General features: G+C 38.2%; 1 protein-coding gene across 3 annotated transcripts in view; it reads left to right on the top strand.

Moving 5' to 3' along the window:
- LOC108360288 (uncharacterized) overlaps nt 1-25,347 on the top strand; it is a 197,371-nt gene that overhangs the window by 77,689 nt on the left and 94,335 nt on the right. For all 3 annotated transcript variants that reach the window (XM_017612505.1, XM_017612506.1, XM_017612507.1), the window contains one exon: nt 24,020-24,377. In XM_017612505.1, the coding sequence (XP_017467994.1) occupies nt 24,020-24,377 (358 nt within the window). The remainder of the gene's footprint in view (nt 1-24,019; nt 24,378-25,347) is intronic.

Raw genomic sequence — 25,347 nt, 5'->3', positions numbered from 1 at the left:
ATGAAACGGCCAACAGTTCGAAATGTATTGATGAGCCCTTTGCAAAAATATATACTTAGTGCAGATTGTGCTCCGTAACATCTGCATTTCTAATCCGATTTTCATTTACTGTAAAAAGAATCAATTATTTACAACTATGTAGTTTTCAAATGTGATTGAAATTTCACTTTTTTCGATTTTGGGCGCTTGTAACACTAATAATTTTCAATGAAATCATCAAAGTTATATATTTATGCAAAGAATGTAGGTCGCTTATGTTGATTAGATGATTTTTTAATGTGATATTGACGAATACCTCCGAAATGTCCCAAAAAACACGTTTTTCGAAAAAATGTCGACAACGCTTGTTTGAAAAGAAAATTGGCTTGGCTTTTTTTAACTTACGCGATTACCACAAAATTTGTAGAACAGTGTTATTGATATTTTTGATGCTGCTCTTCATTTTCTCGTCATCCATTGTCCATAACCGTACAAAATTTAGAACGCATTGACTGGTTGAACCTCGAACCAGCTTACCCTCATGTAGTTATCAATTATTTATCGGCACTGCTTTTATTTCGATCAGGAAAGGTTAATTTTAAAATATCGAAGAAAATGCGGGACAAAGGCAGAACACTTGGAAAACATCAGTACATTTTGGGGTTTTTCTGTTTTTAAAAACTACGCAGGACAGACCTTTAAATTACAGTACGGTCCTGCAAAAAACAGGACGTATGGTCACCGTAGGTATACTTCATATGGGTACCGGGACACAGTGGAGTCATGGGCAATGCAGTGACAGATATTCTCGCCACAAAAGGGGCTGCACAGGGATTCATAGGCCCAGGACCCTTTACCGGTCTGCCATGGAGCTCCGTTAGACGGAACTACTATATCTGGATGAAGAACGAAGCAAAACACTACAATACGGAAGGTAACAGACAGGCCAAGTCCTTCATTCCGGTTATATCAACAAGGAGAACCGAAGAACTCTTTCACCTCAGTAGGCATGAAGTAAGAATTGTTACAGGCTGCTCCAACTTTTAGTATCAAGTGATTATCATGAGGTGCAACTGCCCTACTGCTACTTGCTATAACACGAAACAACAGTAGGTATCGACGCCATTTCTTCTCCGGACAACATATTAACCATTTCTTTAATTGATCGATCCTTCAAGTGGTTTTGTTTAATTACACCAGCTGAGATTCAAATACCCAATCGGCTCAATCTCGCAAAATAATATCTTGTGGCACCAATCTTAATTTTTGAGTCTGGCGAGAGTTCTTAAATAGTGTGTTTAATAGAGTGTTTAAAATATTCCGTTCCCTTAGTTCGTCCATCAGGATTTCTTTAAGTTTTCCAGCATTTTAAAATTATGCAAAATGGAAAATCAAAAAACGAAATTATTCAAAGTTATTGTTGTTGGAAATTTAAAATGAAAATGCGTTGTGAGATTTAGTTTAACATTTTATCATAGTTTCTCAATATAAAACTTGAAAAATTTTTCCGCGCAAATATGTATGTACATACTTGTATATCAAATGATTCTTAAATCTGAAATGTTTGGGCAAAGTTTTATATCGGGCACTTTAGTTCGATACATAAATTGCCTCTGTACGATTATCCATACATTGATATTAAAGGCCTGCAAATGTTGAACTATAAAACACAGCGACATGTGTCACATCATGCAAGTGCCAGTTTATACTATGTCGCTCATACATGTTTGACAATGACATACGAAGACACTGTCGAATAAATTGAAATCCAATCATGCATAATAGTAGAGGAGATCGTGGGAGATCGACCTTCACCGATCTGATAACTCGATGAGACATATTTTTTTATCAAATATAATTTATAAACAAATATGCCTATGATAACTTGCCTATCGAAAAGTGTTCATAGCTATTTTTAATTTAATTAATTTTAATCAATTTTCTTTCATCATCTTCACTCTTGTCATAACCGAATGAGTTTTATCTCAATTGATAGTTTTTAACACACAGAATAAGCCTAGGTAGGCTTGCCTACTTATTTTTGTGCATGGATACCTGACAAGTATGTGTGAACAGGTAAGTCAATATAGGTAACTTCATCGATCTGTTTACCAATCGAAATTGATATCATAGGTAAAATATTTTAATTACAAAACCAATCATATAGGCTTGCCTGCAAAAAATCGTACATAAAATATTATTGCCAAGCTAAAAAGTAGAGCGTCCGAGGTCCGCGCACGCAGCATAGCAGCTGCACGCTACCTGTCCGTTGAATGTATCCGAGTGCGCATGACCCCTGTAGGACCTCGGAATAGACTTAGAGCACACCACAAACTAGACTGCAAATGATTGTAACTAGTCCAAAGTTTGGTCCAAGAGCATGTAAAATTCTATTTACATTTAACATTGTATGTCCTAGGCTCGGACCAATTGTCCGCTTCTGCATTACATTGTAACCAATTTTGGGGGAAAAAGAAAACCAAAATCAAACTTTCGCCAGCTGCGATTCGAACCGGGGTTCTCAGATTTTTTAAGAGGATACTCTCTCTACATGCCAACGCCGCACATGAAAATTCGTTGACTAAGTGCCTACATATCAGCAAATCGTTAATTATACCCATTGCCCGCTACTGCATGACATTGTCACCAATTTTAGAACAAAACTCGTACCTTATGCATTACAATTCACCTGTTTTACATTACATTGCTTTAAATTTTTGGACTATCTTTGTCTAGTTACAAAACTTTCCAATCTTTCTTTCCTTCAGGGCCATTATACCAGAGATGGGCAAACTCACACTATCTCTCACACGCGCTTGTATGCGAAGCAGCGAACCCTTGCTCAATAGACAGTGCTCGGACTCCACCACATTTGTGAAAGGGATCTCCCTTTTTTGCTAAAATACATGTCTACTACATCCACCACCGTAAACTAACAAACTACCACATTTTCATTTTTTTTTAATTGCTCATTGCGCGTTGAATACAATTTTGGTGTTAAATATTGAACCGGTAGTCGAAGTAGAGCAGCTGGTTTCTTTTTTTCACGTTTGGCTCCTAAAATGTCAAACCTTTTTGATTTATTTTAACAAAAATTATACATTGTCAAAATCGAATGGCATGCTAAGCCCCTTTTTATACAAAAGAAGCAATTGAAAATCAGTTTTTTGTACGTCCGCCTAACTCAGGAGCCCAAACGCTGATCACTGGGCCTTGCACAGGATTGATCGATGCTTTTCCATGTAAACAAATTTACCAAGAAAGAAAGTTGCAGCAATTTTTATTTTTATAATTCGAAATTGTATTGTTTAAATTTTTATTTGTATTTCCCATGGCGCACTTTGATCTTAAAAAAAAAAATCTTAATACATAACTTGTTGACGCTTTAGAGATCAGAAGCAACATCAAAATATACGAAAATGTTTTTTTTTTTGCTTTAATACTACTACCTGTTTAATGTGCCTTATTTAACTCAAAATTTCCGAACTCCATTAAAACTCGTGCGTCCGAACACTGTCAACAGCAACTGATTTGATTTGCTTTCAGTGTTGCTACGGACAAATTATTTTACCTACCAAAAGCTCCTACTAAAACCAACCAAAACCGACCAAAACTTGTTTGAGTTTTTATTTACAGGCTGTACAGGCTTATTCAAATGTATGTGTCTTTACACATCATATTCAGCGTTTACCTCAGTTTCGCCCGAAAAAAAGTTCACGTGAAAATTTGTCATCTGCCCATGTAAATACATGGAAAAGATAAGGCTCATTATTATTATTAGTTATTATTATTATTACGTTAGGAATACTCGCGCTGCGACCTAATAAATCTATTGTACTAAACCCGGCCCACAAAGCTTGCAGTACCTATCTAGAGAATCCCCATTTTATTCAAATGTTAGTTTAACTTGCAGTTTCCTCTCCGGATGCCAGTACGAGTTCCAAGACTCTCCCGACTAAGTTCAAGGAGTCTTTCGGAGTTTCCCCTGTAGGAACTTATGAATTTTTTTGATTGTCTCATTCCCTTTGACTTCCGCCACTTTACTGGAATCGTCGTCCAAGTACGCCCGTCGTCCATCTTCAATACGTCCATTATGGGGTTTGGAAGGATAACTCGTTCGTGCGTTCCAGCAGCCCTGCTTTTCAATCAGAATAGACAAATCAGGAGTGCATGTAATGACGCAAAGGGCATCCGTAAAACAGGTGCGCATAGCTGCTGGGATGACCACGCGGACCAGTCGGTGCAGCTTTCTCTAGGTGGCATTCGCGTTCACTTACTTACCTTTTGGCCACCAGGCCAGTGCCGCATATGTAACAACGATTTTTACTACCGTATTGAAAGACGGGTACGCCAGTTTGGGGGATATTCGCTAAGTCTTACCATGAACTCTCTGACAGGCCCTTGTAGGTTCGTTAGTAACATTCGAGAGATGTTTGTTCCAATTAAGTATTTTTTTCAGAGTTACTCCTAGATACTTCGCCTTTCCTAAGAACTCAATTTCTGTCCTGCCAATGTGGGTCTAGTCAAGTTGACTTTCCATCTTTTGGTAAATGAGACAATGGTGGATTTCAGTGGGTTTATTGACAAGCACTTTTCAGAGCTCCAGTCTTCAATAATAGCGTTTTCATTTCTCGAAATAATGTTGCATTTATTCTGCCCTGCACCAGGGCTGTCAAGCTTTCGAGTTCCTTTCTCAATATCTTCGCATGCATATTGCGTTCTCTTTCTTTAAAATGTTGCATCCTGATAAAGTTGCCATGTAAGAAAGTAAAATTTTTTTCGAGAAAAGAAAACGCCATAAATATGTATTTTATCACAACTTTACAGTTCAGTTATCTACGGATGTTCATATTGTATAGTATATTGGCAATAATAAGGGTATACGTGTGTACTTACGAATTAGTTATATTTACATGTTTGCGGTCACCGTTAAACGAACCCACCGTTGAAATATTCGTGTAATCAAGGTTTCTAGAATGTTGGAGATACATATTTTCTATTTTTCGCTATTAATTATTATTGTCGCGGAACCTACTAAAATCCAATCTAGCCTACCCATCTACCAAAAAAAAAAACCTACCAGTTTTGGTAGGAAAAGTGCATGTGTGGCAACACTGTTTGCTTTTCCGAAGTACCAGCGAAGCATCAGTCAATCATCAGTTATCGTAAGTGCTCATTTACACACGGCGATTTTTGTTGCCGCAACTCGACGTTTGTAGGAGAGAGCGTGACGAGGAAAGGAGAGGGGCACCGAGTTGCTCGTGCTCGGGCAACACGCTTTGTGCTCTCGTTCTTCTGTGTAAGTTGAACCGTTGTTCACAGCTGATAACAACAATTGCATACACACAAATCGCCGTGTGTAAATGAAACGAGCAACACCAAAAGGGAATGTGAAATCAGCATTTTCAAGCCCAATTACATGTGTTTGGAAAATCAAAAGATGCTCATCTCTCCATTATACCATTAGAACCATATTTGTCTCAAAAACAGCATCGAAATAAACCATGTTGGATTTATATATGTATGTATGTATGGGTATATGTACAGAGGCAAAAGCAACATTTTTATTTTGCAGATCTTCCGCAGTATTGCTGCCTACATTCGCAGGAACGTAGCAATGCTTTGCTCGATATGAAACAAAAAACAGAGACGAAAACGAATAAATGGAATATAGCAATGCTCAAAATAAAACCTACGGCAGGGCTGGCGACATGATGCAATAACACAAGGTGGTATCAGTTGTGACAGCTCGATTTGACACTGCCTTAGCTCAGTAGAATGAGAAGAAAAACGGGAAGGAATGAATCCACATATGGGGGAAAAATATAAAATTTCACATCTTCTCCTAAACAAAATTTGCTTTTTTATAGTATATTCGTAATGAAATGAAATAAAATAATATAAAATACCTAATATTAATAGGCAAAGAATAGTTAAAGAAGTAACACTGTTTCATCTAAGGCAGTCAATATGGCGGAATTAGAGCGAGAAGTTGCCAACCGATAACACCTTGTATTATTGAATCATGGGCTGGCGAGCCTAACCCACGTCTCCATTTTCTACTAAATGTGTCTTAACATCTGTCAAATTTCTGTTTTAACCAAGGTTCATAAAATAGAAGGTTACGACATGGTGATGTCAAAAATTTGTTTTCCTCCAATGGCGTAGTTGCGAAGTGAGTTCTGATTGGCTGAAAGATTTTACGAAGAAGGAGAGTACACAAAACGCAGAAAATATAGTTGCCGTATAGCATATTTTAGGAATTCTAATCAAATGGGCATTCTTGATATAAAATCGTGGCAAAGCTTATTATAACAACATAAAATGTTATAACTTCACGTGAAACTGGATTAATATAATAATATTCGTAGAATAGTGACATCTGAAATGTAAATCGAATGCTTATTGAAATTTGCTGGTGATTTTTTTCTTGAAAGTGAGCAGAGAGCACTCGCGCATTTTCAAATAAAAAGCGTTCATAACATTGGCAAAATTTCGCTACCGAAATTGGAATGCATCTTTAGACAAACGATAAAACCTAAATTACCTTTTTCAGTGTAATTTTTACAATCAAAAACAGCGCACTTAAATTTCTAACGATTTTATAAACTCAAAGACGCCGAAGAAAGCACAAATTTCAACGCGAATTGTCAAACGGTAAATATCAGGGGGACACATATTTGGAATAAAACTTGATGTGTTTTTGACTAAAGAAAGAAGTTTTGACTACGCAGAAAGAAGTTCTGCCACTGTCCTCTGGCAGTACGAAGGAGAATTCTGCCGAAGGCCGCCTACGCAGAAAGAAGTAATGCCACTCTTCTCCGGAAACACAGCAAGGAGAGTTCTGTTTAGTAAGGGTTATGATCCCTGGGCACGGCCGCCTACGCAGAAAAAAGTTCTGCCACTCTTCTCTGGCAACACAGAAAGGAGAATTGTGCGTAGTAAGGGTTATGATCCCCAAGCGCAGCCGAAGGCCGCCTTCCCAGAAAGAAGTTCTGTCACTCTTCCATGGGTGTCGCCAGGATCGAAAATTTTATTTCAAAATTTTAATGTAGTTGATTGATTAATCCTTACTAATACATATGTGTAAACTAAATGGTTCCATTTGAAAAGACAATCTTAACTAACAGGAAATCCACACCTGAGTGGAAGAGCGAGATACTCGGCAGCCAGTTGGAAAACGCCCTATTTCAGACAACTTTTCAAGAAAACCCTATCTCAGAATTCGGTTTGAAAACGCCCTAACTCCGCTACCGATTCAAAAACGTTCTATCTCAACACATTTTCAATACATTTTCATTTGAGATAGGGCGTTTTTGAACCGAAATTTGAAATAGGACTTTCTTAAACCAAATTCTGGGATAGGGTGTTTTTCAATAAAATTCTTAAGTAGGGCGTTCTTGAAAAGTGTTCTGATATAGGGCGTTTTCGAACTGGCTGCCGAGATAGGTCGATTTTCCACTCAGGTGTCGAAATATGACTACTATTTTGCATATATGTAACACTTCTATATTAGCAGTAAGCTAACTTCCCAATGTGTAAGCATTCCGAAATCAAAGCGAGAAAGTCTAGTACGGTTTTGTGTATGTATTGTGTACGTGAGTGCCGTTTTTGTATATGTTGTGTACATGTTTATTTATAAACGAATGTGTTTCTTTTCTTTTGTACGTGTTTATTGATATATCTGTACTGTAGTGTTTTCGGGCGGTACTAGCTCTTACTGCCAATATAGGAGTATTACATATATGAGGACAGGCGTATAAAAAATTAATAAATGTCAAGTAAATACATATCGTCGCCCTTATGCCAGAAGCATGAATGTGCAAATTTATCAATTTTGAGTTATTGGGTATACTTGATTAACCTTTGGATGTCTTATGCTATACCAAAACCCAGAATACCATGCGTACATGGAAACCACATTTACATTTTGAAAAAAGTTTCAAATCGCCGAAGTGATCGGTTGTGTTTTTTGTCGCTCTGAATTTTTCTGTGCGAATCTTTGTCGATTTTAATCAAATGTCTTGTGCCAATTGTGTTGCACAATCCGTGCACGACTCTGCTTTGAAAATCAAATTTAAGGAAGCGCTTGCTGATTTGGATAGAATAAGAAACTTTTTAATTTCTTTTATTGAACCAGCTAGTAACATAATTGGTTCAGTTTCACCCACGATCCAGAAAATAAAGGTCGCGCCATTCGCNATGGCACAGTGACAATCATAAGCGACAACGAAATATGTGCAGCACCTTCAATCATGCCAGAAGAAATCGACCGTTGTGCAAGAAACATTGATTTTTATTAATTTGAATCGGCATCCTTACAATAAAATTATGTATGTATTCATATAAAGTCCATAAAATACACCAATAAAAATTTGATGCTTTTTCAAATTCCAAACTTGGCAATACTGCCTTTTGTTCGATGCTTCTTCTTTTTCTTGTCGAGTTCGTCTTGCTCTCTCATTCTGGTATATTTTGACGTCACGGCCAGTTGCTCTCTGCTTGATTGGCGCAATCTTGCATTCTATCATTCTTGAGTTTCACCTGCTTTGAGTAGCAACAACACTTATGGTACTCGCTCAAAATCAAAAACCTAGTGATGGTGTTGCTGCAAAAGTGCCTAAATCAACGAATTCGCGTGCTGGTGCTCTCTCTGCAGAGTCTTCAGTTAATACTAAAGTAGCGAATTCGGCACCTGTTAGCTGCGTTGCCAGGTTGACGTTTTTAACGTCATTTGGACGTTTTTTGTATCCTGTTGACGTCTGGACGTTTTTTGTGTAAAAAATGACGTTTTTTAACTTCCCAGTAATTTTCCGCTATGCACAATATCGCACGTTTAATAATATAACGAAGTATTTCAAAATTTCAATTTTGTGGGATAACGCAATCGAACGAAAGACACATATCTTCGGCATATTTGGGAACATTGGTTATCTGTTATACTGAACATATTCTACTTATCAGCTTAATAATTGCATAATGAGATCTCCAAAAACGTAAATTTTGAGTTACATATCTATATTATTAAACGTGCGATATATTCATTGTGTAGCGTACTATTTGTTTGTAGAGTAAATACTTACGCCCAGACTTTCGGCAAATTCGTTACTAAATCTCGTAAGTAGAACTGATTTTGAATTATTTTCTTAATAATCTTTACAAGCTTTGTTTTTTGCACCAGCTGCTTCAAACGATATTTATTCTTTGGACACAGATGACTTAAATATGATTCAAACCAAGCGTACGCGCATTTTTTTGATTCTTGGACTAAGGATCCCGCGTTCAAAGGCTGGTTGTGTAATCACTTGAGGTTACGAGGCTTACTGCAATGTTTGCAATTGAACATTAAAAGCCAAATCAGGAAGAGCTGGTCTATTGCAACACGCCCGCTCGCAAAAGTACCAAAAAGGCTGTAGCAGCATAATAAGTTAGAAAAAAGTAGGCGACTTTTTTAAGACTTCACTGAAAATGTAATGAACGCAGAAAAAGCTGAAATATCGCTATGTTCCTTCTTAGCAGAACGTAATTTAGCATTTTCGAGAACTGACCACCTAGCCAAATGTCTACAAGAAAAAAAAATTAAAACTCAACGCGATTCTTTAGCAACATAAAACTTGCAAATTATTGCCCTGAGATTTAATGGGCTATCAAACTGCATACTCAAAAACATTAAAAGATCTGAATAAAAAGTCGAAAATCTAGCTGATACTTTGCAGATTTTTTATAGTTTTTGCACAAAGTTTGAAATGTGGACTTATATTTTGTTTGTTATATAATGAGCTAAGCTTTTATGGGAAAATAATAAACATTAAATAAACAAAAGGAAAACAGCCACAATCGATCAAAATATTGATGACTTAATCGGCTGATCACAAGTATGTATAAAATGATTTCTATATTAACAATCTCAAACCAGTTTACAATAGTGGTATTCACTAAATTGAGCAATTCTAATGAATTCCATTCTAATACATTTAAATGTGCTCTATCGAAATGCCATTTTAATATAGCTTACGTTCATATGTACATATGTTCCTTTGTATACAATACAAGTTTAATAAGAACAATTCTGTGTGCATACATTTGGAAAAGACGTTTTTGGGTAGCAAATGACGTTTTTTCAGACCAAGAGGGACGTTTTCTCATGCCGAAGACCTGGCAACACTGCCTGTTAGTGCTCTCACTACTCACACGCGTTCGTTAGATACCGAAGGGGAGAATGCGCTGCTTCAATCTCATTGCGAGCTAGGTAATGATGTTGCTGTTACTTCTGCTGCTGCCGAACGCTCTATTACTAGTTCCGCTCTTTGGAACATTAATGTCAATGCTGGAGCTCCGAATGTAACGAAAGAAATAAACAAAACTGCTGCTTCGTTGGCGCTAGGTAATGATGTTGCTGTTACTTCTGCTGTTGCCGAACGCCCTATTACTAGTTCCGAACTTTGGAACAATAATGACAATGCTGGAGCTGCGATGGTAACGAGTGAAATAAACAAAACTGCTGCTTCGTTGGATGCTGATGTACAAAGTGAGCCTATTATTGAAGCTGAAAATAATCTGCCAAATGCTGCCCTGTCGGACGCTGTGCAGTCATAGTGGTCTACTGTTGGTAATAAGAAACACAAAAAAATATTATTGGTTCCAATGCAGATATGGGACTGGAAGTAGTTCAAAGGCTTAAATGGCTGCACCTATCATTTTTCGGGTCGTCTGTTCAGGAGGAGCATATTCTAAATTATATCGCGGCTAAAGCATGTTTAAATAAAAAAAAGGCACTCCAGCTGCAAAATTAAAGAGTGTAAACTTTAAGTTGGGCGTGCCATCGTCGCTGTTTGAAAGGATGCTGGTTCCGGATCTTTGGCCAGTAAATGTGATTGTGCAGCCATTTCGTTTTTTCGAGAAAACCTTGCCGCCACCACAAGAAAAATAGAGTCTTCGTGCATAGCAAATAAACTTATTAAAGTTTATTTCCACAATGCATCTGGTCTGAGAACTAAACCTAAAGAAGTTCGCTTGCTAAGCTCGCAAATGGATTATGATGTCTTCATTATTATTGAATCTTGGCTCAATCCCCAATTTTTCGATGCCGAGTTTTTTGATACTAATATTTTCAATGTTTTCCGTAAGGATCGAGACCCAATCGAAACTGCTTGTAGCAGAGGAGGTGGAGTGTTAATTGCTTCTCGCAGTAGTCTTCAAGCTTCAGTAGTTCAACTGCAAAATGGTGACTCGTTACTAGATCAACTGTGTGTTAAAATAATAAATTCATCTACTCTTTATCTCTTACCTCTGCGCATCTTACGTTCCTCCGGCTAGTAATGAATCTATCTTCAAAGCGCATGTCGATAATGTTGTCGCGCTTAACGCTCTTATTGGTGACCATCAGCTATGCGTTCTGGGTGATTTTAATTTAGGTAATATAATTTGGTCTTATTTAGATAATAATATTTTTTTAACGGCTGCGAACGTTAGTACTACAACAGAGTCTTATTTTGTTGATAATCTTGTTCAGATTAATGGGGTCCGAAATAACTTGAACCGCATTCTTGATCTTATTTTTATAACTAGTAATATTAAGTTCAACCTTCAGATTGCTTCTTCATCCATCTCTCCACCTAACACGCCTCACATCCCTTTAGTTTTGGAAATTGAACTTTTTGAATTCTTTGAGATCCCTAGGGAAACCCTTGGTTTATCAATCAATTACTATTTTTTGAAATTCTTAATAACAAATTTTTAAATATCAACTGGGACCATGTTTTTGGAGTCGATGATGTAGTAATTTGTTTGATAAGTTTAGAAGTACATTGTTTAACTTGTGTAAAAAACATATACCAATACATGCTACTTTACCATACAAGCTTCCTTGGTATTCGAAAGATCTAAAACGTCTAAAGAACTTGAGAAATAAGTTCTTTAAAAAGTATAAGGCTACCAATGAGCAGAAATACCTTGATCGCTATACGTTTTACAGGAAAAGAGAAAGAGAACGATTTTGCGGAAGATTTACGGGCCTTTACGCGTTGGGGACGGCGAGTACCGCAGACGATGGAACGATGAGCTGTATGAGCTTTACAATGATATGGACATAGTGCAGCGAATTAAAATACAGCGGCTCCGCTGGCTTGGTCATGTCGTTCGAATGGACACCGACGCTCCAGCTCTGAAAGTATTCAACTCGGAACCCGCTGGTGGTAGCAGAGGAAGAGGGAGGCCCCCACTGCGATGGAAAGATCAGGTGGAGAAGGACTTGGCTTCACTTGGCGTTTCCAATTGGCGTCAGTTGGCACAGAGGAGAAACGACTGGCGTTCTTTGCTGAACTCGGCCAAAATCGCTTAGGCGGTTACAGCGCCAAAAAAGAAGAAGAAGAAAAAAAAATGTCCTGTGACCCTGAAGACCCTCAGGTACATACTTAAATCAAATATTAAAACAAAGAATGAAAGGAAGTGAAATCTTCGACACATGTAAATTTTAACGATATCAAAAGAATGAGAAAGTGAAAACCTTTGACGCCTCCACAGTCACAGAACTGGATATCCTTGCGCAATGTTATTGGCTAGGCGGATTCGCGTCCCTATACTCCTAGGCCGGAACCCACCACCACAAAGCCAATTGGTTAAAATATTTTGTGATCCTGCAATAGCCACCAGTCTTAGTCTAGGTACGCCCGTTTTGGGTGCACGTTGTAGTTCACATAATAACACGGCAGCCACTCCTTGATTTCGATGACACTTCCAGCGTACACATCAGAACACACTGGAGATTGCGATAGATCCAAAATTATGTTGTGGAGCAAGCTGTGCCTTAGTAGGATTACACAGCACTTCCCTGACCAGAACTCAAAGCATTTAAAGACTAATGTACTGTGAAACGCCAACCAGTTACATGTCGCCGTTCACATCAGAACACGGTAAAAGTTTCACAAATCTATTTACGGTGCTTTTCTTGTTCTTTTGCAGGAAACTGTCAAAGTGTAAGAAAAGAGCGGTAACTTCATGCAACAAAAAAGAAGAAAAATAATACCAAACAAAAAAAGCGCATATAAAAGNTGACCAGAACTCAAAGCATTTAAAGACTAATGTACTGTGAAACGCCAACCAGTTACATGTCGCCGTTCACATCAGAACACGGTAAAAGTTTCACAAATCTATTTACGGTGCTTTTCTTGTTCTTTTGCAGGAAACTGTCAAAGTGTAAGAAAAGAGCGGTAACTTCATGCAACAAAAAAGAAGAAAAATAATACCAAACAAAAAAAGCGCATATAAAAGAAATATAAATTTAAAGAGCCACTGTGTGCCAAATAGGAAAAATTTGATTGCATTATCGTACTGTGCTATAAAGATATTTAGCGCGTATCCCGTGCGTTGATTCTGTTATAAAAATAATTAAAGAAAAAATTTACATTTACTCATGTATTGAAATGGACGCCTTAACAACCAAAGTTAATGAGCTCAATGGGGCTGTTAATTCTCTTCTCGAGCAGATTAGGAGGCTTGAGGTACGACTTAGTGGTATCGAAAGCAACGGTGTCGCTCTGGAATCTAAGCTAGGAAGGATTTAGGATTTATAGCGCAATTCTAGACCAAAATCTGGGTAGGATTGATGGACGGTTAGGTGGCGTAGAACAGGCTAGCATGAGAACGCAGCCGCAAGGGGTGCCGGCAGCGGTGCGAACACCACTATCGGAGCAGGACTTGAGGGACATTGGCAAACTCCCTGATTGTGAGAAGGAGTTANGGCTTGAGGTACGACTTAGTGGTATCGAAAGCAACGGTGTCGTTCTGGAATCTAGGCTAGGAAGGATTGAGTCTAATAGCGCAATTCTGGACCAAAATCTGGGTAGGATTGATGGACTGTTAGGTAGCGCAGAACAGGCTAGCATGAAAACGCAGCCGCAAGGGGTGCCGGCAGCGGTGCGAACACCACTATCGGAGCAGGACTTGAGGAACATTGGCAGACTCGTCCTTCTCAATACATCTCGTGGGTTCACAACGTCGAGGGCATTTTGACTGACTACGAAGTGGTCAAAGAAAAGCCTTTGTATCGCGCAATCCTTCAGCATGTAAGGCAAACAATTCGGTGGAGCGGATGCAGCCTTGGTTGCGTATAACGTTTTTGAGAGTGACTGGACAGAGATAAAAGGGGCCCTTTCGCCTCACTACGCCGACAAGAGGGATATTCGAACCCTCGAACATCAACTTAATCAGTTAGCTCAAGGGAATTCGAAATTGGATGAATTCTACGCGACGGTTAACCACCAATTGTCGCTCATTGTAAACAAAATTAAGTGTGACGATTACTCACAAGAGACAGTATCAGTCCTTGTGGAAACATATCGAAACAGAGCTCTAGATGTATTCATCCGGGGTTTGAGTCCTGAGTTGTTTCGCATGCTCATCGTACAAAAACCAAAAACATTGCCAGAAGCTTACTCAGCTTGCCTGGACATTCAGAATTTAACGTTGCGGAATACGATAGTTCACGCAGAGGCCAACCGCTACCGTCACGTGCACGCTCGAGTTATAACTGGGTGAACAGGAATCACACTTCGGAATATAAGAGAACCCCTTACAACAGGCTCCAGGTCAACCAAGGAACGAGTTCATCACCTCCAGCCATACCAACTGCCCCTAAACCCGTCGAGAAAATGGAAGTTGATGGTAGTGCCCAAACGAGGCAGGTCAACTATATGAACCGACCCTCAGGCACAAACGCTTTTAAGAGGGGGCCTGCATCGTCAAAGGGTGCCTTCCCAAAACAACAAAAATTGTATAATATAGAAACCAGTAGTCCTGAAGAAGGACATGATTCTTCAAATTATTGTGAAGGTACAGAGGACGATTCACAGCAGGTAAATTTTTTGACAACCGGGCCACCAGCTTATTTCATATGACGAGTAGTGCCTCATATTCAAGCATACCTTACCTGACGTGCCTGACCAACAGCAGTACTGCCTTAAGCTTTCTTATAGATACGGAAGCAAATAAAAATTTCCTAAAGCCTACTCTAGCTGCTTGTTCAATACCAGTCGATCCACCTTTCTCGGTGCAGACGGTGGCAGGACTTATAGTAATAAACAGGAAAATTTGCGGAAAAACAACTTTTTACACATTACCAGGACTTCAATCTTTTGACGGCCTTATTGGAGATAATACGCTGAAGGCACTCGGTGCGGTGATATATAGGAAAACCATTTTCTCACAATCGAGCCGAACATTAAAATTCCACTGAGAAACAAAAGCATCTGAAATGCCTAAGGCAGTAGTTCCTATTTTAAAGTCTCTTGTAGAAAAGTACTCCCATTTGTTCGGGCCACTGAATATAAAAACAAACATCAAAACCTCAGTACGTGCTGAGATAAAAACCATTACAGATGAGCCCATATACACAAAAAGTTATCCATATCCCGCAAACATGAGGGAAGAGGTAGAGAAGCAGGTTACCGAATTGCTCGAGGAAGGCATCATACGACCATCTAAAAGTCCGTATAATTCTCCCATTTTGGTAGTTCCGAAAAAACCCAAGCCGTCCGGTGAAAAGCAGTATAGAATTGTTGTAGATTTCAAACGTTTGAATGCGGTTACCGTGTCAAACGCTTATCCGATTCCGGATATTAACGCAACACTGGCTAGTCTAGGGAACGCTAAATAGTTCACGACGATTGATCTTACCTCAGGCTTTCATCAAATTGCGATGAAGGATTCAGATATACCCAAAACCGCGTTTTCAACCATGAATGAAAAATACGAATTTCTGAGACAACCTTTTGGATTGAAAAATGCGCCAGCTATATTCCAAGGCATGATTGATGATGTCCTTAAAGAATATATTGGGAGGATATGCTATGTGTATATTGATGATATTATTGTCTTTGGAAAAAAAACTGATGAGCATTTAAAAAACTTATAAGTAGTATTTGAAAGGCTCGCGGATGCTTATTTGAGAGTGAATTTGGAAAAAACTAAATTTATGAGAACGGAAGTAGAATTTCTAGATTATGTGATCACGTCTGATGGGATGAAACCGGATCCTTCGAAGGCCCAGGCTATAGATGACCTTTCGGCCCCAGAAACACTAAAAGAACTTAAAAGGTTTTTGGGAATGACGTCGTACTACGCGGGGGGAAAACGCGCAAGTTAATCCCAACCAATCGAGAAGAATACGCATTAATCTGAACCGTGAAACCCTTCAAGCTTTCGATAATTTAAAAAAACGACTAGTTTCCTCAGATATTCTTGCTTTTCCAGATTTCGAAAAACCATTTAACCTTACTACCGACGCTTCAAACTATGCCATTGGTGGGGTGCTGTCTCAAGGAGAACCAGGAAAAGTTCGGCCCATCGCCTACATTTCAAGATCTTTAACTAGAACGGAGGGAAACTACGCCACAAACGAGAAAGAAATGTTGACAATAGTTTGGGCTCTAGATAATTTGAGATCTTACCTCTATGGGGCGAAAAAAAATTATTATTTTCACTGATAACCAGCTTCTCACGTTTGCGTTGGGAAGTAGGAACTACAACGCAAAGTTGAAGAGGTGGAAGGCGAGAATAGAAGAGTATAACCACGAATTGATTTACACTCCTGGTAAATCAAATGTTGTGGCAGACGCTCATTCGAGAATTCCATGCAAGGCAAACCATTTAACAGCATCGTTGGGGCCTAACGATTTATCAGCAGAAGCTAGAAGCGAAGAGGGGACAGTTCACAGTGCGGGCCAGGNACTGATCACCAGCCTCTCACGTTTGCGTTGGGAAGTAGGAACTACAACGCAAAGTTGAAGAGGTGGAAGGCGAGAATAGAAGAGTATAACCACGAATTGATTTACACTCCTGGTAAATCAAATGTTGTGGCAGACGCTCATTCGAGAATTCCATGCAAGGCAAACCATTTAACAGCATCGTTGGGGCCTAACGATTTATCAGCAGAAGCTAGAAGCGAAGAGGGGACAGTTCACAGTGCGGACCGGGATGCGTCAGACCTTATTCCACATGTAGAAAGTCCTTTAAACGTTTTTCGAAACCAAATTATTTTTACGGAAGGTAATGCAATGATTTGCGTGGAAAATCCACATCCAGGTTTCACTCGTCACTATGTCAGTTTAGCTATCATTGAAAAAACCAATTTAAACGAGGCCTTAAAAGAACGTTTAAACCCATCACTTATAAACGGAGTAAAAATCAGAATCATTTACAGCTTCTGCAAGAAGTGTATCAGGAACATTTCCTTTTGTACATAATCAGGATAACGTAGAGGGTGGTCGAAGATGTTGCCAACGAAGATAGAATTTGTAGAATAATAGAGGACGAACATAGGAGGGCTCATAGGAACTCGAGAAAAAATAAAGAGCAAATCCTAGAAAAATACTATTTTCCCCGAATGGCGAGCCGGATAAGAAAATTCACCACCATTTGTGAAACCTGCCTCGCAAACAAATATGATAGGCATCCTCCAGTACCGCCGATGAAAGACACTCCGGTGCCAAAATACCCATGCGAAATTGTGCATGCGGACAATTCGAAATTCAAGGAGAAAAATTTTTATCCTGCATAGATAGATTTTCCAAATTTGCAAAACTTTTCCACACAAAAAACCGAGCATCCGTGACTATTCGCGCCAAGCTAGCTAAACTAGTGCATTACTTTACAACTCCTAAAATGATAATAACCGATAACGAGAGGGGATTCATGACTCCTTTGGTATGTAACTATGTAAGAGGTCTGAGGATTGAACTATATCAGACTCCAGTTCAAAGAAGTGAGGTAAATGGTCAGGTTGAAAAATTCCACTCTACCATTATTGACATCTATCGATGCATTTAGAAAGAGATTAATAACGTTAGACCAAAATAATTGGTGTATATTGCAGTCGATCGTTACAACACAACAATACACTCTGTAACGAAAAGGAAGCCTAGCGGCATATTTTTCAATAGAACTGAAAGAATTAACTACCAAGGACTGGCCGACTTCAAAAACAGGGTTCACAAAGAAATCAGGGAAAAAATCAAAAGGAATCAGGAGCTAAGAAATCTCCGGTTGAATAGGAAACGGAAAAGACCTAAGAAGTTTAGGCCAGGAGATGAGGTTTGCGTTAGGGATAAACAGATAAATGCGAAGCAGAAAGCACTTCACAAAAAGGAAGTTGGTGGTAAGGATATAGGGTGACCTTGGGTACAGACACTGGTAGAAAGATCCATAAGGCACAAATTAAAACTACTTCAAAGTAAAAAAAAAACAAAAACAGGAGCAAAACTCCAAATTAAATCTAGTGTACGACGGGAAAGGCAAAACACAAAAAAAAAAAACGATTTTTCTGAATGTCGGAAGACAAAAGAATAAAAACTATTATAGCACAGACGAAACCTTTAACGGCTAACTAAAAAAGGGGCAAAAGCTGCCCATGTCAAATCACTTAGCCAAGACATAATAACGCTTACAAAAAGAGGCAAATATTGCCGACCATACAAAAAAATGAACATTAACGGCTAAATTAAAGAGGCAAAAGCTGCCCAACAACAAACATGGAAAAAAATGAACACTAAATTTCTTTTTCCCCCCCTTTTTAATACCAACTTCTCCACAGCAGGTTTGGTAAAGCCACAGGACCCTAAGGAAGTAACTCGTAACGGCATACCTGAAATAGAAATACAAAACTGCTCAAAAACTGTAACAAAAAATGTTTTTTCTATTAACATTCTTGGTTCCTGTGGATTTCCCAATTACGTGGTTTATAGAATCGGGGACGGTAGTAGCATATAAGAATATACCGATGCACAACGGGAAACAAAAATTTAGTTGTAGCGTAATTTCGAAAAATACATATTGCTAACAAAAAAAGAAAAATATTAATTAAATGTCATTTTTTCTTTTTCTTGATTATCGAATAATTTTTAGATATTGCTAATTTTTTTTTTGATAAATAAGGTTTTTACCTCAGCTATCTTCTCAACTATTTAAGGATAATTTTAAAATATGGCCCACGAACCTTTACTAAATAAGTTCAACCACTTCTAGCCACTATTTAAGAAAAGGATAATATGCAACCATTTAATTACTTATACTTATTAAAATGCTTTTTTTTCCCTCCGTCCCTGAAGATAAAAAATATATAAAAGTTAGAAAGAATGAAATAGAAAAGTTGGAAAAAATATAAAAAAGAGTGAAATAAGCGTCGAAACAGGCCAATGCTAATTTAAGAAATTCTCATTTTTACTTTGTTTCCTCAATCATGATGGTAAGACAATTTACTTTTGATATCTGGCGTTTGTGGCCTCAATATTTACAATTACGACTCCCCGCTGGTCACTATTGAACATGGGCGTGGTTGGATTCTGAACGGACACTTCAGTTTAGTCCATATGGTCGACCTTAACTACTTCAATATGGCGTTGGATAAATTGATCGAGTCAACACAGCACGATATCAGAAGCGAAGCTGTACGTACTGTACTGAAATTCCATCTAAGCCAAACTAAGCTGCGACTTGACGAGCTGCAAATAAGTAAGTCACGAAGAAGACTTTCCATTGACTGTATTGGATGTGCATGGAAAAGGATCGCCGGGTCTCCAGATGCAGCAGATTGGGATTATATCTTCCGAAGCATGAACGATGTTGTAGTAGATAATAGCCACCAGTACCGCGTCAATGAAAAGCTCTTCAACGTTACCCGTGAGCCGTTTGAGAACGCAAATGAAATGATGTTACACATCAACGCTATAAACAAAAATATAAGCGAAGAGAATTTGGAGCTTCTGGACTTCAGCAAAGTTCTAATCCTGAAGGAACACGCATCAGAGATCGTGCAGGCGTGCCAAATGGGAAAACCTAGTGTCATAAACACAAACTTACTTGATCGAGACGAGGTACAAAGACTTTTAATAGAAGAAGATTCGCTGCCATATCAAAATACCATCGAAGCTATAGAATATGGATCGGCTTCCGTTTATACGTACTATCAATACCAAAAGTGAAACCAGATGGCTACCGACTTTTAATAACACGCGCCGCTGTCATAAGGGGACAACACGTTGAACTTAATTACAAGATGCTGGTAAACGAAGAAGAAACGTTCGGACTGAACGAGGATTGTCCTTCGATTAGCAATCCAACAATCTGCTCACCCAAATCTTTAACGACACTTCCTGAAGACGGATGCCTGGCTAAATGCCACTTTGAACCAGACAACAAGATAATTGTTGAGATGATCGCCGATGCAACAATAATTACCACACACTTTCAAGGACCATTGAAGGGGAGGAACAACTCCGCGGTCCTCAATGGAACATACGTTATTTTATTAAGTAATGAAAGGTCATGGTGGGAAATCAAACGTTCACCAGCAAATCAGTATGCACAGTGCAGGCTTTGCCGACCGATTTGATAAACGTTGCAGGTGATGGGCTGAATTTAAATCTGGAGTACATCCACGGGCTCAGCATAGAGAATATTCACCATCTTAAGCTACTTGGCAATAATTTTCACTTCTCGTTAATTTGCGACGCTATTGCCTTGACAATCCTGGCAGCCGTGTACTACATCATCTGGAAAAAACTTACGACTACAATCAACTTTCCTAGGCTAAACCAAACAACAGATCAGGATCAGCCAACGACCCACACCAAACATCCTCTTCAAAAATCGACTCATTTGCGGGACGCAGATGTTTAAAGGGGGGTAGTTAACAAGGGGGTCAACNAGTTAACAAGGGGGCCAACCTACTTACTAATGCGAATGTGCTGACGCCGCACTTCGCCAAACACGCGCATAGCCAGTGCAGGTAATTGACCTGCAACGTAAGCGATACCAATTGGTTTTATGCAACCAAAATGCAAATCGTGGGAAGCGCAGCGTCAGCAACTAATCAATTAATTCGGGCCGTTTAGATACTTAGCGATAGCTTTAAGTAATATTTTGTATTCATTATTATTTGGGAGCTCAATGGTAAATACACTCTTGCACTGCTTATCTTGTATTTCATTTCTACCCTTAGGGAAACCTGGGGCCGCGGGGCGGCCCCCAACTTTAAGTTTTTCAGGCACGCATCCGCGTTAAATTGCATATGAAGCACATTTAACTGATGAAAACATAAATTGTTTTTAAATTTTGTGTTTACATAAATCTCATAGTAGTTTTATTTAATTTTGAGACCCTTTGCAGTATTTAGCACATAAATTACGTAATTCACGTAGATATATTAATATTTCTTTCAATATTTCGTTTAAAATGCCAGATTTATTGCAAATACATTAGAATTTACAAAAGGAATTCCACTGCTAATTGCTTACTTTGCGTACTTTTCTACTACCATTTTCGCAACAAGGGATTGCATTCTTACTGTTTCTCTGTCCTTCGTAAATTCAACCTTTTGTAAGGGAGTGTCAAACCGTGGCTGTCAGTAATTATCTAAACTTGTATTATTGAATCATGCTGCCGGAGAAGAGTGGCAGTACTCCTTTTTGCATAGGCGGCCTTTGGGCGCGTTTAGGGATCATAACCCTTGCTAAACAGAATTCTCATTGCTGTGTTGCCAGAGAAGAGTGGCATAACTTCTTTCTGCAGAGGAGGCCTTCTACCGCGCCCTGGGATCATAACCCTTACTATGCAGAATTCTCCTTTCTACGTTGCCGGAGAAAGTGACAGAATTTCTTTCTGGGTAGTGGGCCTTCGGCCGCGCTTGGGGATCATAACCCTTACTACGCACAATTCTCCTTTCTGTGTTGCCGGAGAAGAGTGGCAGAACTTTTTTCTGCGTAGGCGGCCGCGCTTAGAGATCGTAACCCTTACTACGCACAATTCTCCTTTCTGTGCTGCCGGAGAAAAGCGGCAGAACTTCCTTCTGCGTAGGCGGCCTTCGGCCGCGTTTAAGGATTATAACCCTTACTACGCAGAACTCTCCTTTCTGGGTTGCCGGAGAAGAGTGGCAGAGCTTCTTTCTGCGTAGGCGGCTTTCGGCCGCGCTTAAGGATCATAACTCTGAATACGCAGAATTCGCCTTTGTGCTGCCGGAGAAGAGTGGCAGAACTTCTTTTTGCGTACGCGGCCTTCGGCCGCACTTAGGGATCAAAAGCCTTACTACTCAGAATTCACGTTTCTGTGCTGCCGAAGAAGAAGAGCGTATCTTCTTTCTGCGTAGGCGGCTTTCGGTCGCGCTTAGGGATATACCCGCGAATTTAATTTCGTAAAAGTAATGAGGTTTCTATTAGTAAAATTTTGTTTATAAACAATTTATTCGGATATTTACTAAAATTAAAATCTTTATCATTTATTGTTATTGGCATCACTAACTAAAGCCTTTTGTAATGGTAATATTAACAACATTAAGCACTTCCATGTTTTTATTACACCTAGGCTACAACAAATGAGGCGCTGGTTTTTTGTACATTGTTCTCGACTTAATATTTAATTAAATCATTAAGTTTTGCGATTTTTCATTACAAATTCAACTAAAGTAAACCATACTGAGCATCCAGATACCAATAAGTGTTCATTTAATACATTTAAAAATTAAACGGATTTTTACGATTAACTTTTGAACGGTTTAAGAAAATATATTTCCGCCTTCGGATTCTTAATAATGGCACTAATTCGTGTCGTTTCGATAATTTTGCATCATTTTTCGGTGGGGACCAGGTACTGCACAATAACCATAGCTTTTTAATCCAATAATACGATTGTCTTGTGAACTTTCCTTGTTTGTTATAGTTCTTAAAATGAGTGAAAATTCCCAAAATGTTTTTAACATTTCCAGAGCAATAGTTTCTTGAGATGGTAGCCTTGCAAACGTCGATAGGTACAGTTTACGTAAAAAAATCAAAGTGAAACTACTTTTTTGTATTATGCCGCAATCTTAAGCGAAAAATAATTAATGAAAACTTAAGGCCGTTTTCTCTAGTAGGTTTTAAGCTTTATCTGCCCTTTAAACACAAATTTTGTTCTAAACAAATGTGTCTGAAGCGCAGACAAATTTTAAAACCTACCTGAGAAAACGACACTTAAATGTAAAAAACTGGTGTTTTAAATTTACATACATATGTACATTAGACTGCATCACCAAAAAAATTTGAGGGTTTTCCGCCGGGATTACAAAATTTATTATATTTTATGACGTCCACCAAAATATTTCGAAAAAATATTAAGATTTAAGTGAGCTCGATCGATTTGAAAATACATCCAAAAATGGAGTTTTTTATGAATTAAAATAGTTTCTTAAAGAACTTTTTGAAAAAACTCCCCTCAGATGACCAAACAGATTAAGCTTTAAAAATCTGCATAAAAATATTTAAAAATCTTCTCAACGGAATCGTAAGAACGAGATTTTTGATGCTGTTTTTTTACTTTTTCCAAAGATTGATTTACGAAAAACTTGAATAACTGGCGCAAAACTATTCTGATTTAGACTTATGGGATCTCAGTAGAAAGTACTTTCACTCTGTTCTTATTTCTGTCAAAATATGTCATTCGTGACCCATTTTTTTTCAAATACCAACACATCTTATTTCAACTTTGAATGACGTTCGTTCATCCTACCTTTCTCTTTCATCCTTTGAATGAGTTAGCAAAGAAATGAAAAGGGTGAGAAAATACCTTTCCAATGATACCTCACAAGTCTAAATCGGAAGAGTTTAGGTTCAGTTATTAAAGTTTTTCTTATACCAATCTTAGAAAAATGTTAAAAAACAGCATCAAAAATCTCATCATTACGATTCCGTTAAATTTTTGTTAAATGTTTTTATGCACATTTTTTAAGCTTAAGCCGTTTTGTCATTTGAGGGGAATTTTTCAAAAAGAAACTTTAAGAATCTATTTTCATTCATAAAAAACTCCATTTTTAGAGGTATTTTGAAATCGGTCCAGCTCACATAAATCTTAATATTTTTCCGAAATATTTTGGTGGACGTCTTAAAATATAATAGGTTTTTTAATTCCAATGGAAAAATAGTACCGATTTTTTTTTTGTATGGGGAGTGATGCAGTCTAATGTACATGCATACGTTTAATTTTTAAGATGATAATAACCTTTTAAAAATTTTACCTGTAGGTTTTTTCACCAGATCAGCGCTTCGTTTCAACAACAAAGTCACTAGCTAAAGTTTCGCCTACCGTACCTCCGTTAGCACAATTTAAACCAACTCACGCAATATCGTCTGGTTTCCGCTCAACTCCTCAGGATAACGGTTGCTACTCCACCTCACTGCCGATGTGCCAGGGTGTACTGGACTATGATTTAACTTATAATTCTACAATAACACTTCAATTTAATGATGAGAAAGCTTTTCAGAAATTGGTCGAGTCAAACTGTTCGACGCGTGCCCTAGAGTTCATTTGTGTAACTTTGGAACCAGAGTGCAGGCCTTCGCACATTGGCATATTACCGCCGTGTCAAAAAATTTGCAAAGGTACTATTTGACATATTATATTCCATGAGTAAGTGAACCTTAGTGTCCAATTTTTAAGTTACTTAAACTTATACAGCTTGATAAATCAATACTCAATACCCCAAATTAACGCAATTTAGAAAGGTACAATTTTAAGAAAAAGCAATTGCTTAGTTTTTATGCATAGAGCATAATATACATATAATAAATATAAAATTTTTTTTAATTTGAATTTTTTTAGCCTCAAAACAGGAATCTGAACTTTGACCCCTGTACGACACGCCTTCACCGACTCCAATCGGGACCAAAATTTATATGTGATATCTTCGACGTTAGTGGTATCAATTTTGGGTATTAGATGAAAAAAAATATTAACTTAAATTTTTTGAGTCTCCATAGAGGAATCTGAACTTTTACCCCTGTGCGACACGCCTTAACCGACTCCAATCGGGACCGAAATTTATATTTCATATCTTCGACGTCAGTAGTATCGATTTTGGGTACTAGAATAAATTTATTTTAATTTTTTGAGTCTCCATAGAGGAATCTGAGCTTTGACCCCTGTGCGGCCCCCTAAACCGTCTCCGATCGGGACCAAAATTTATTAGCATCGATGTAGGGGTTGAGGTTTAGGAAATCTGATATAATATAGTAATTCATACATTTAAGGACCACCCTAATGTGCATACATAGATATACCGTTGCGAATTTCACCAAAACACTGGTGTTCAATAAGCTCTGATAATTTAATGATACTAGTGTTCGCCCAGCGGTTGAAATTCAACCGCTAAAATTAAGGATAGTTTATGTGAGTTGAGTTGAGCTTTTAATGTTTATGTTTATGTTTATCTACACCTTCATGTTCATGTTCATGTTCAAGTTCATGTTCATGGTCATGTTCATGTTCATTTTCATGTTCATGTTCATGTTCATGTTCATGTTCATCTTCATATTCATATTCATCTTCATCTTCATCTTCATCTTCATCTTC

This window comes from Rhagoletis zephyria, unplaced genomic scaffold (genome assembly GCF_001687245.7).
Source record: "Rhagoletis zephyria isolate East Lansing unplaced genomic scaffold, Rhagoletis_zephyria_1.1 Rzeph_scaffold_00554, whole genome shotgun sequence".
In the NCBI taxonomy this organism is placed as follows: domain Eukaryota; kingdom Metazoa; phylum Arthropoda; class Insecta; order Diptera; family Tephritidae; genus Rhagoletis; species Rhagoletis zephyria.
The sequence above is the reverse complement of the archived record's forward strand: the minus strand, read 5'-3'. Positions and strand labels throughout refer to the sequence as shown.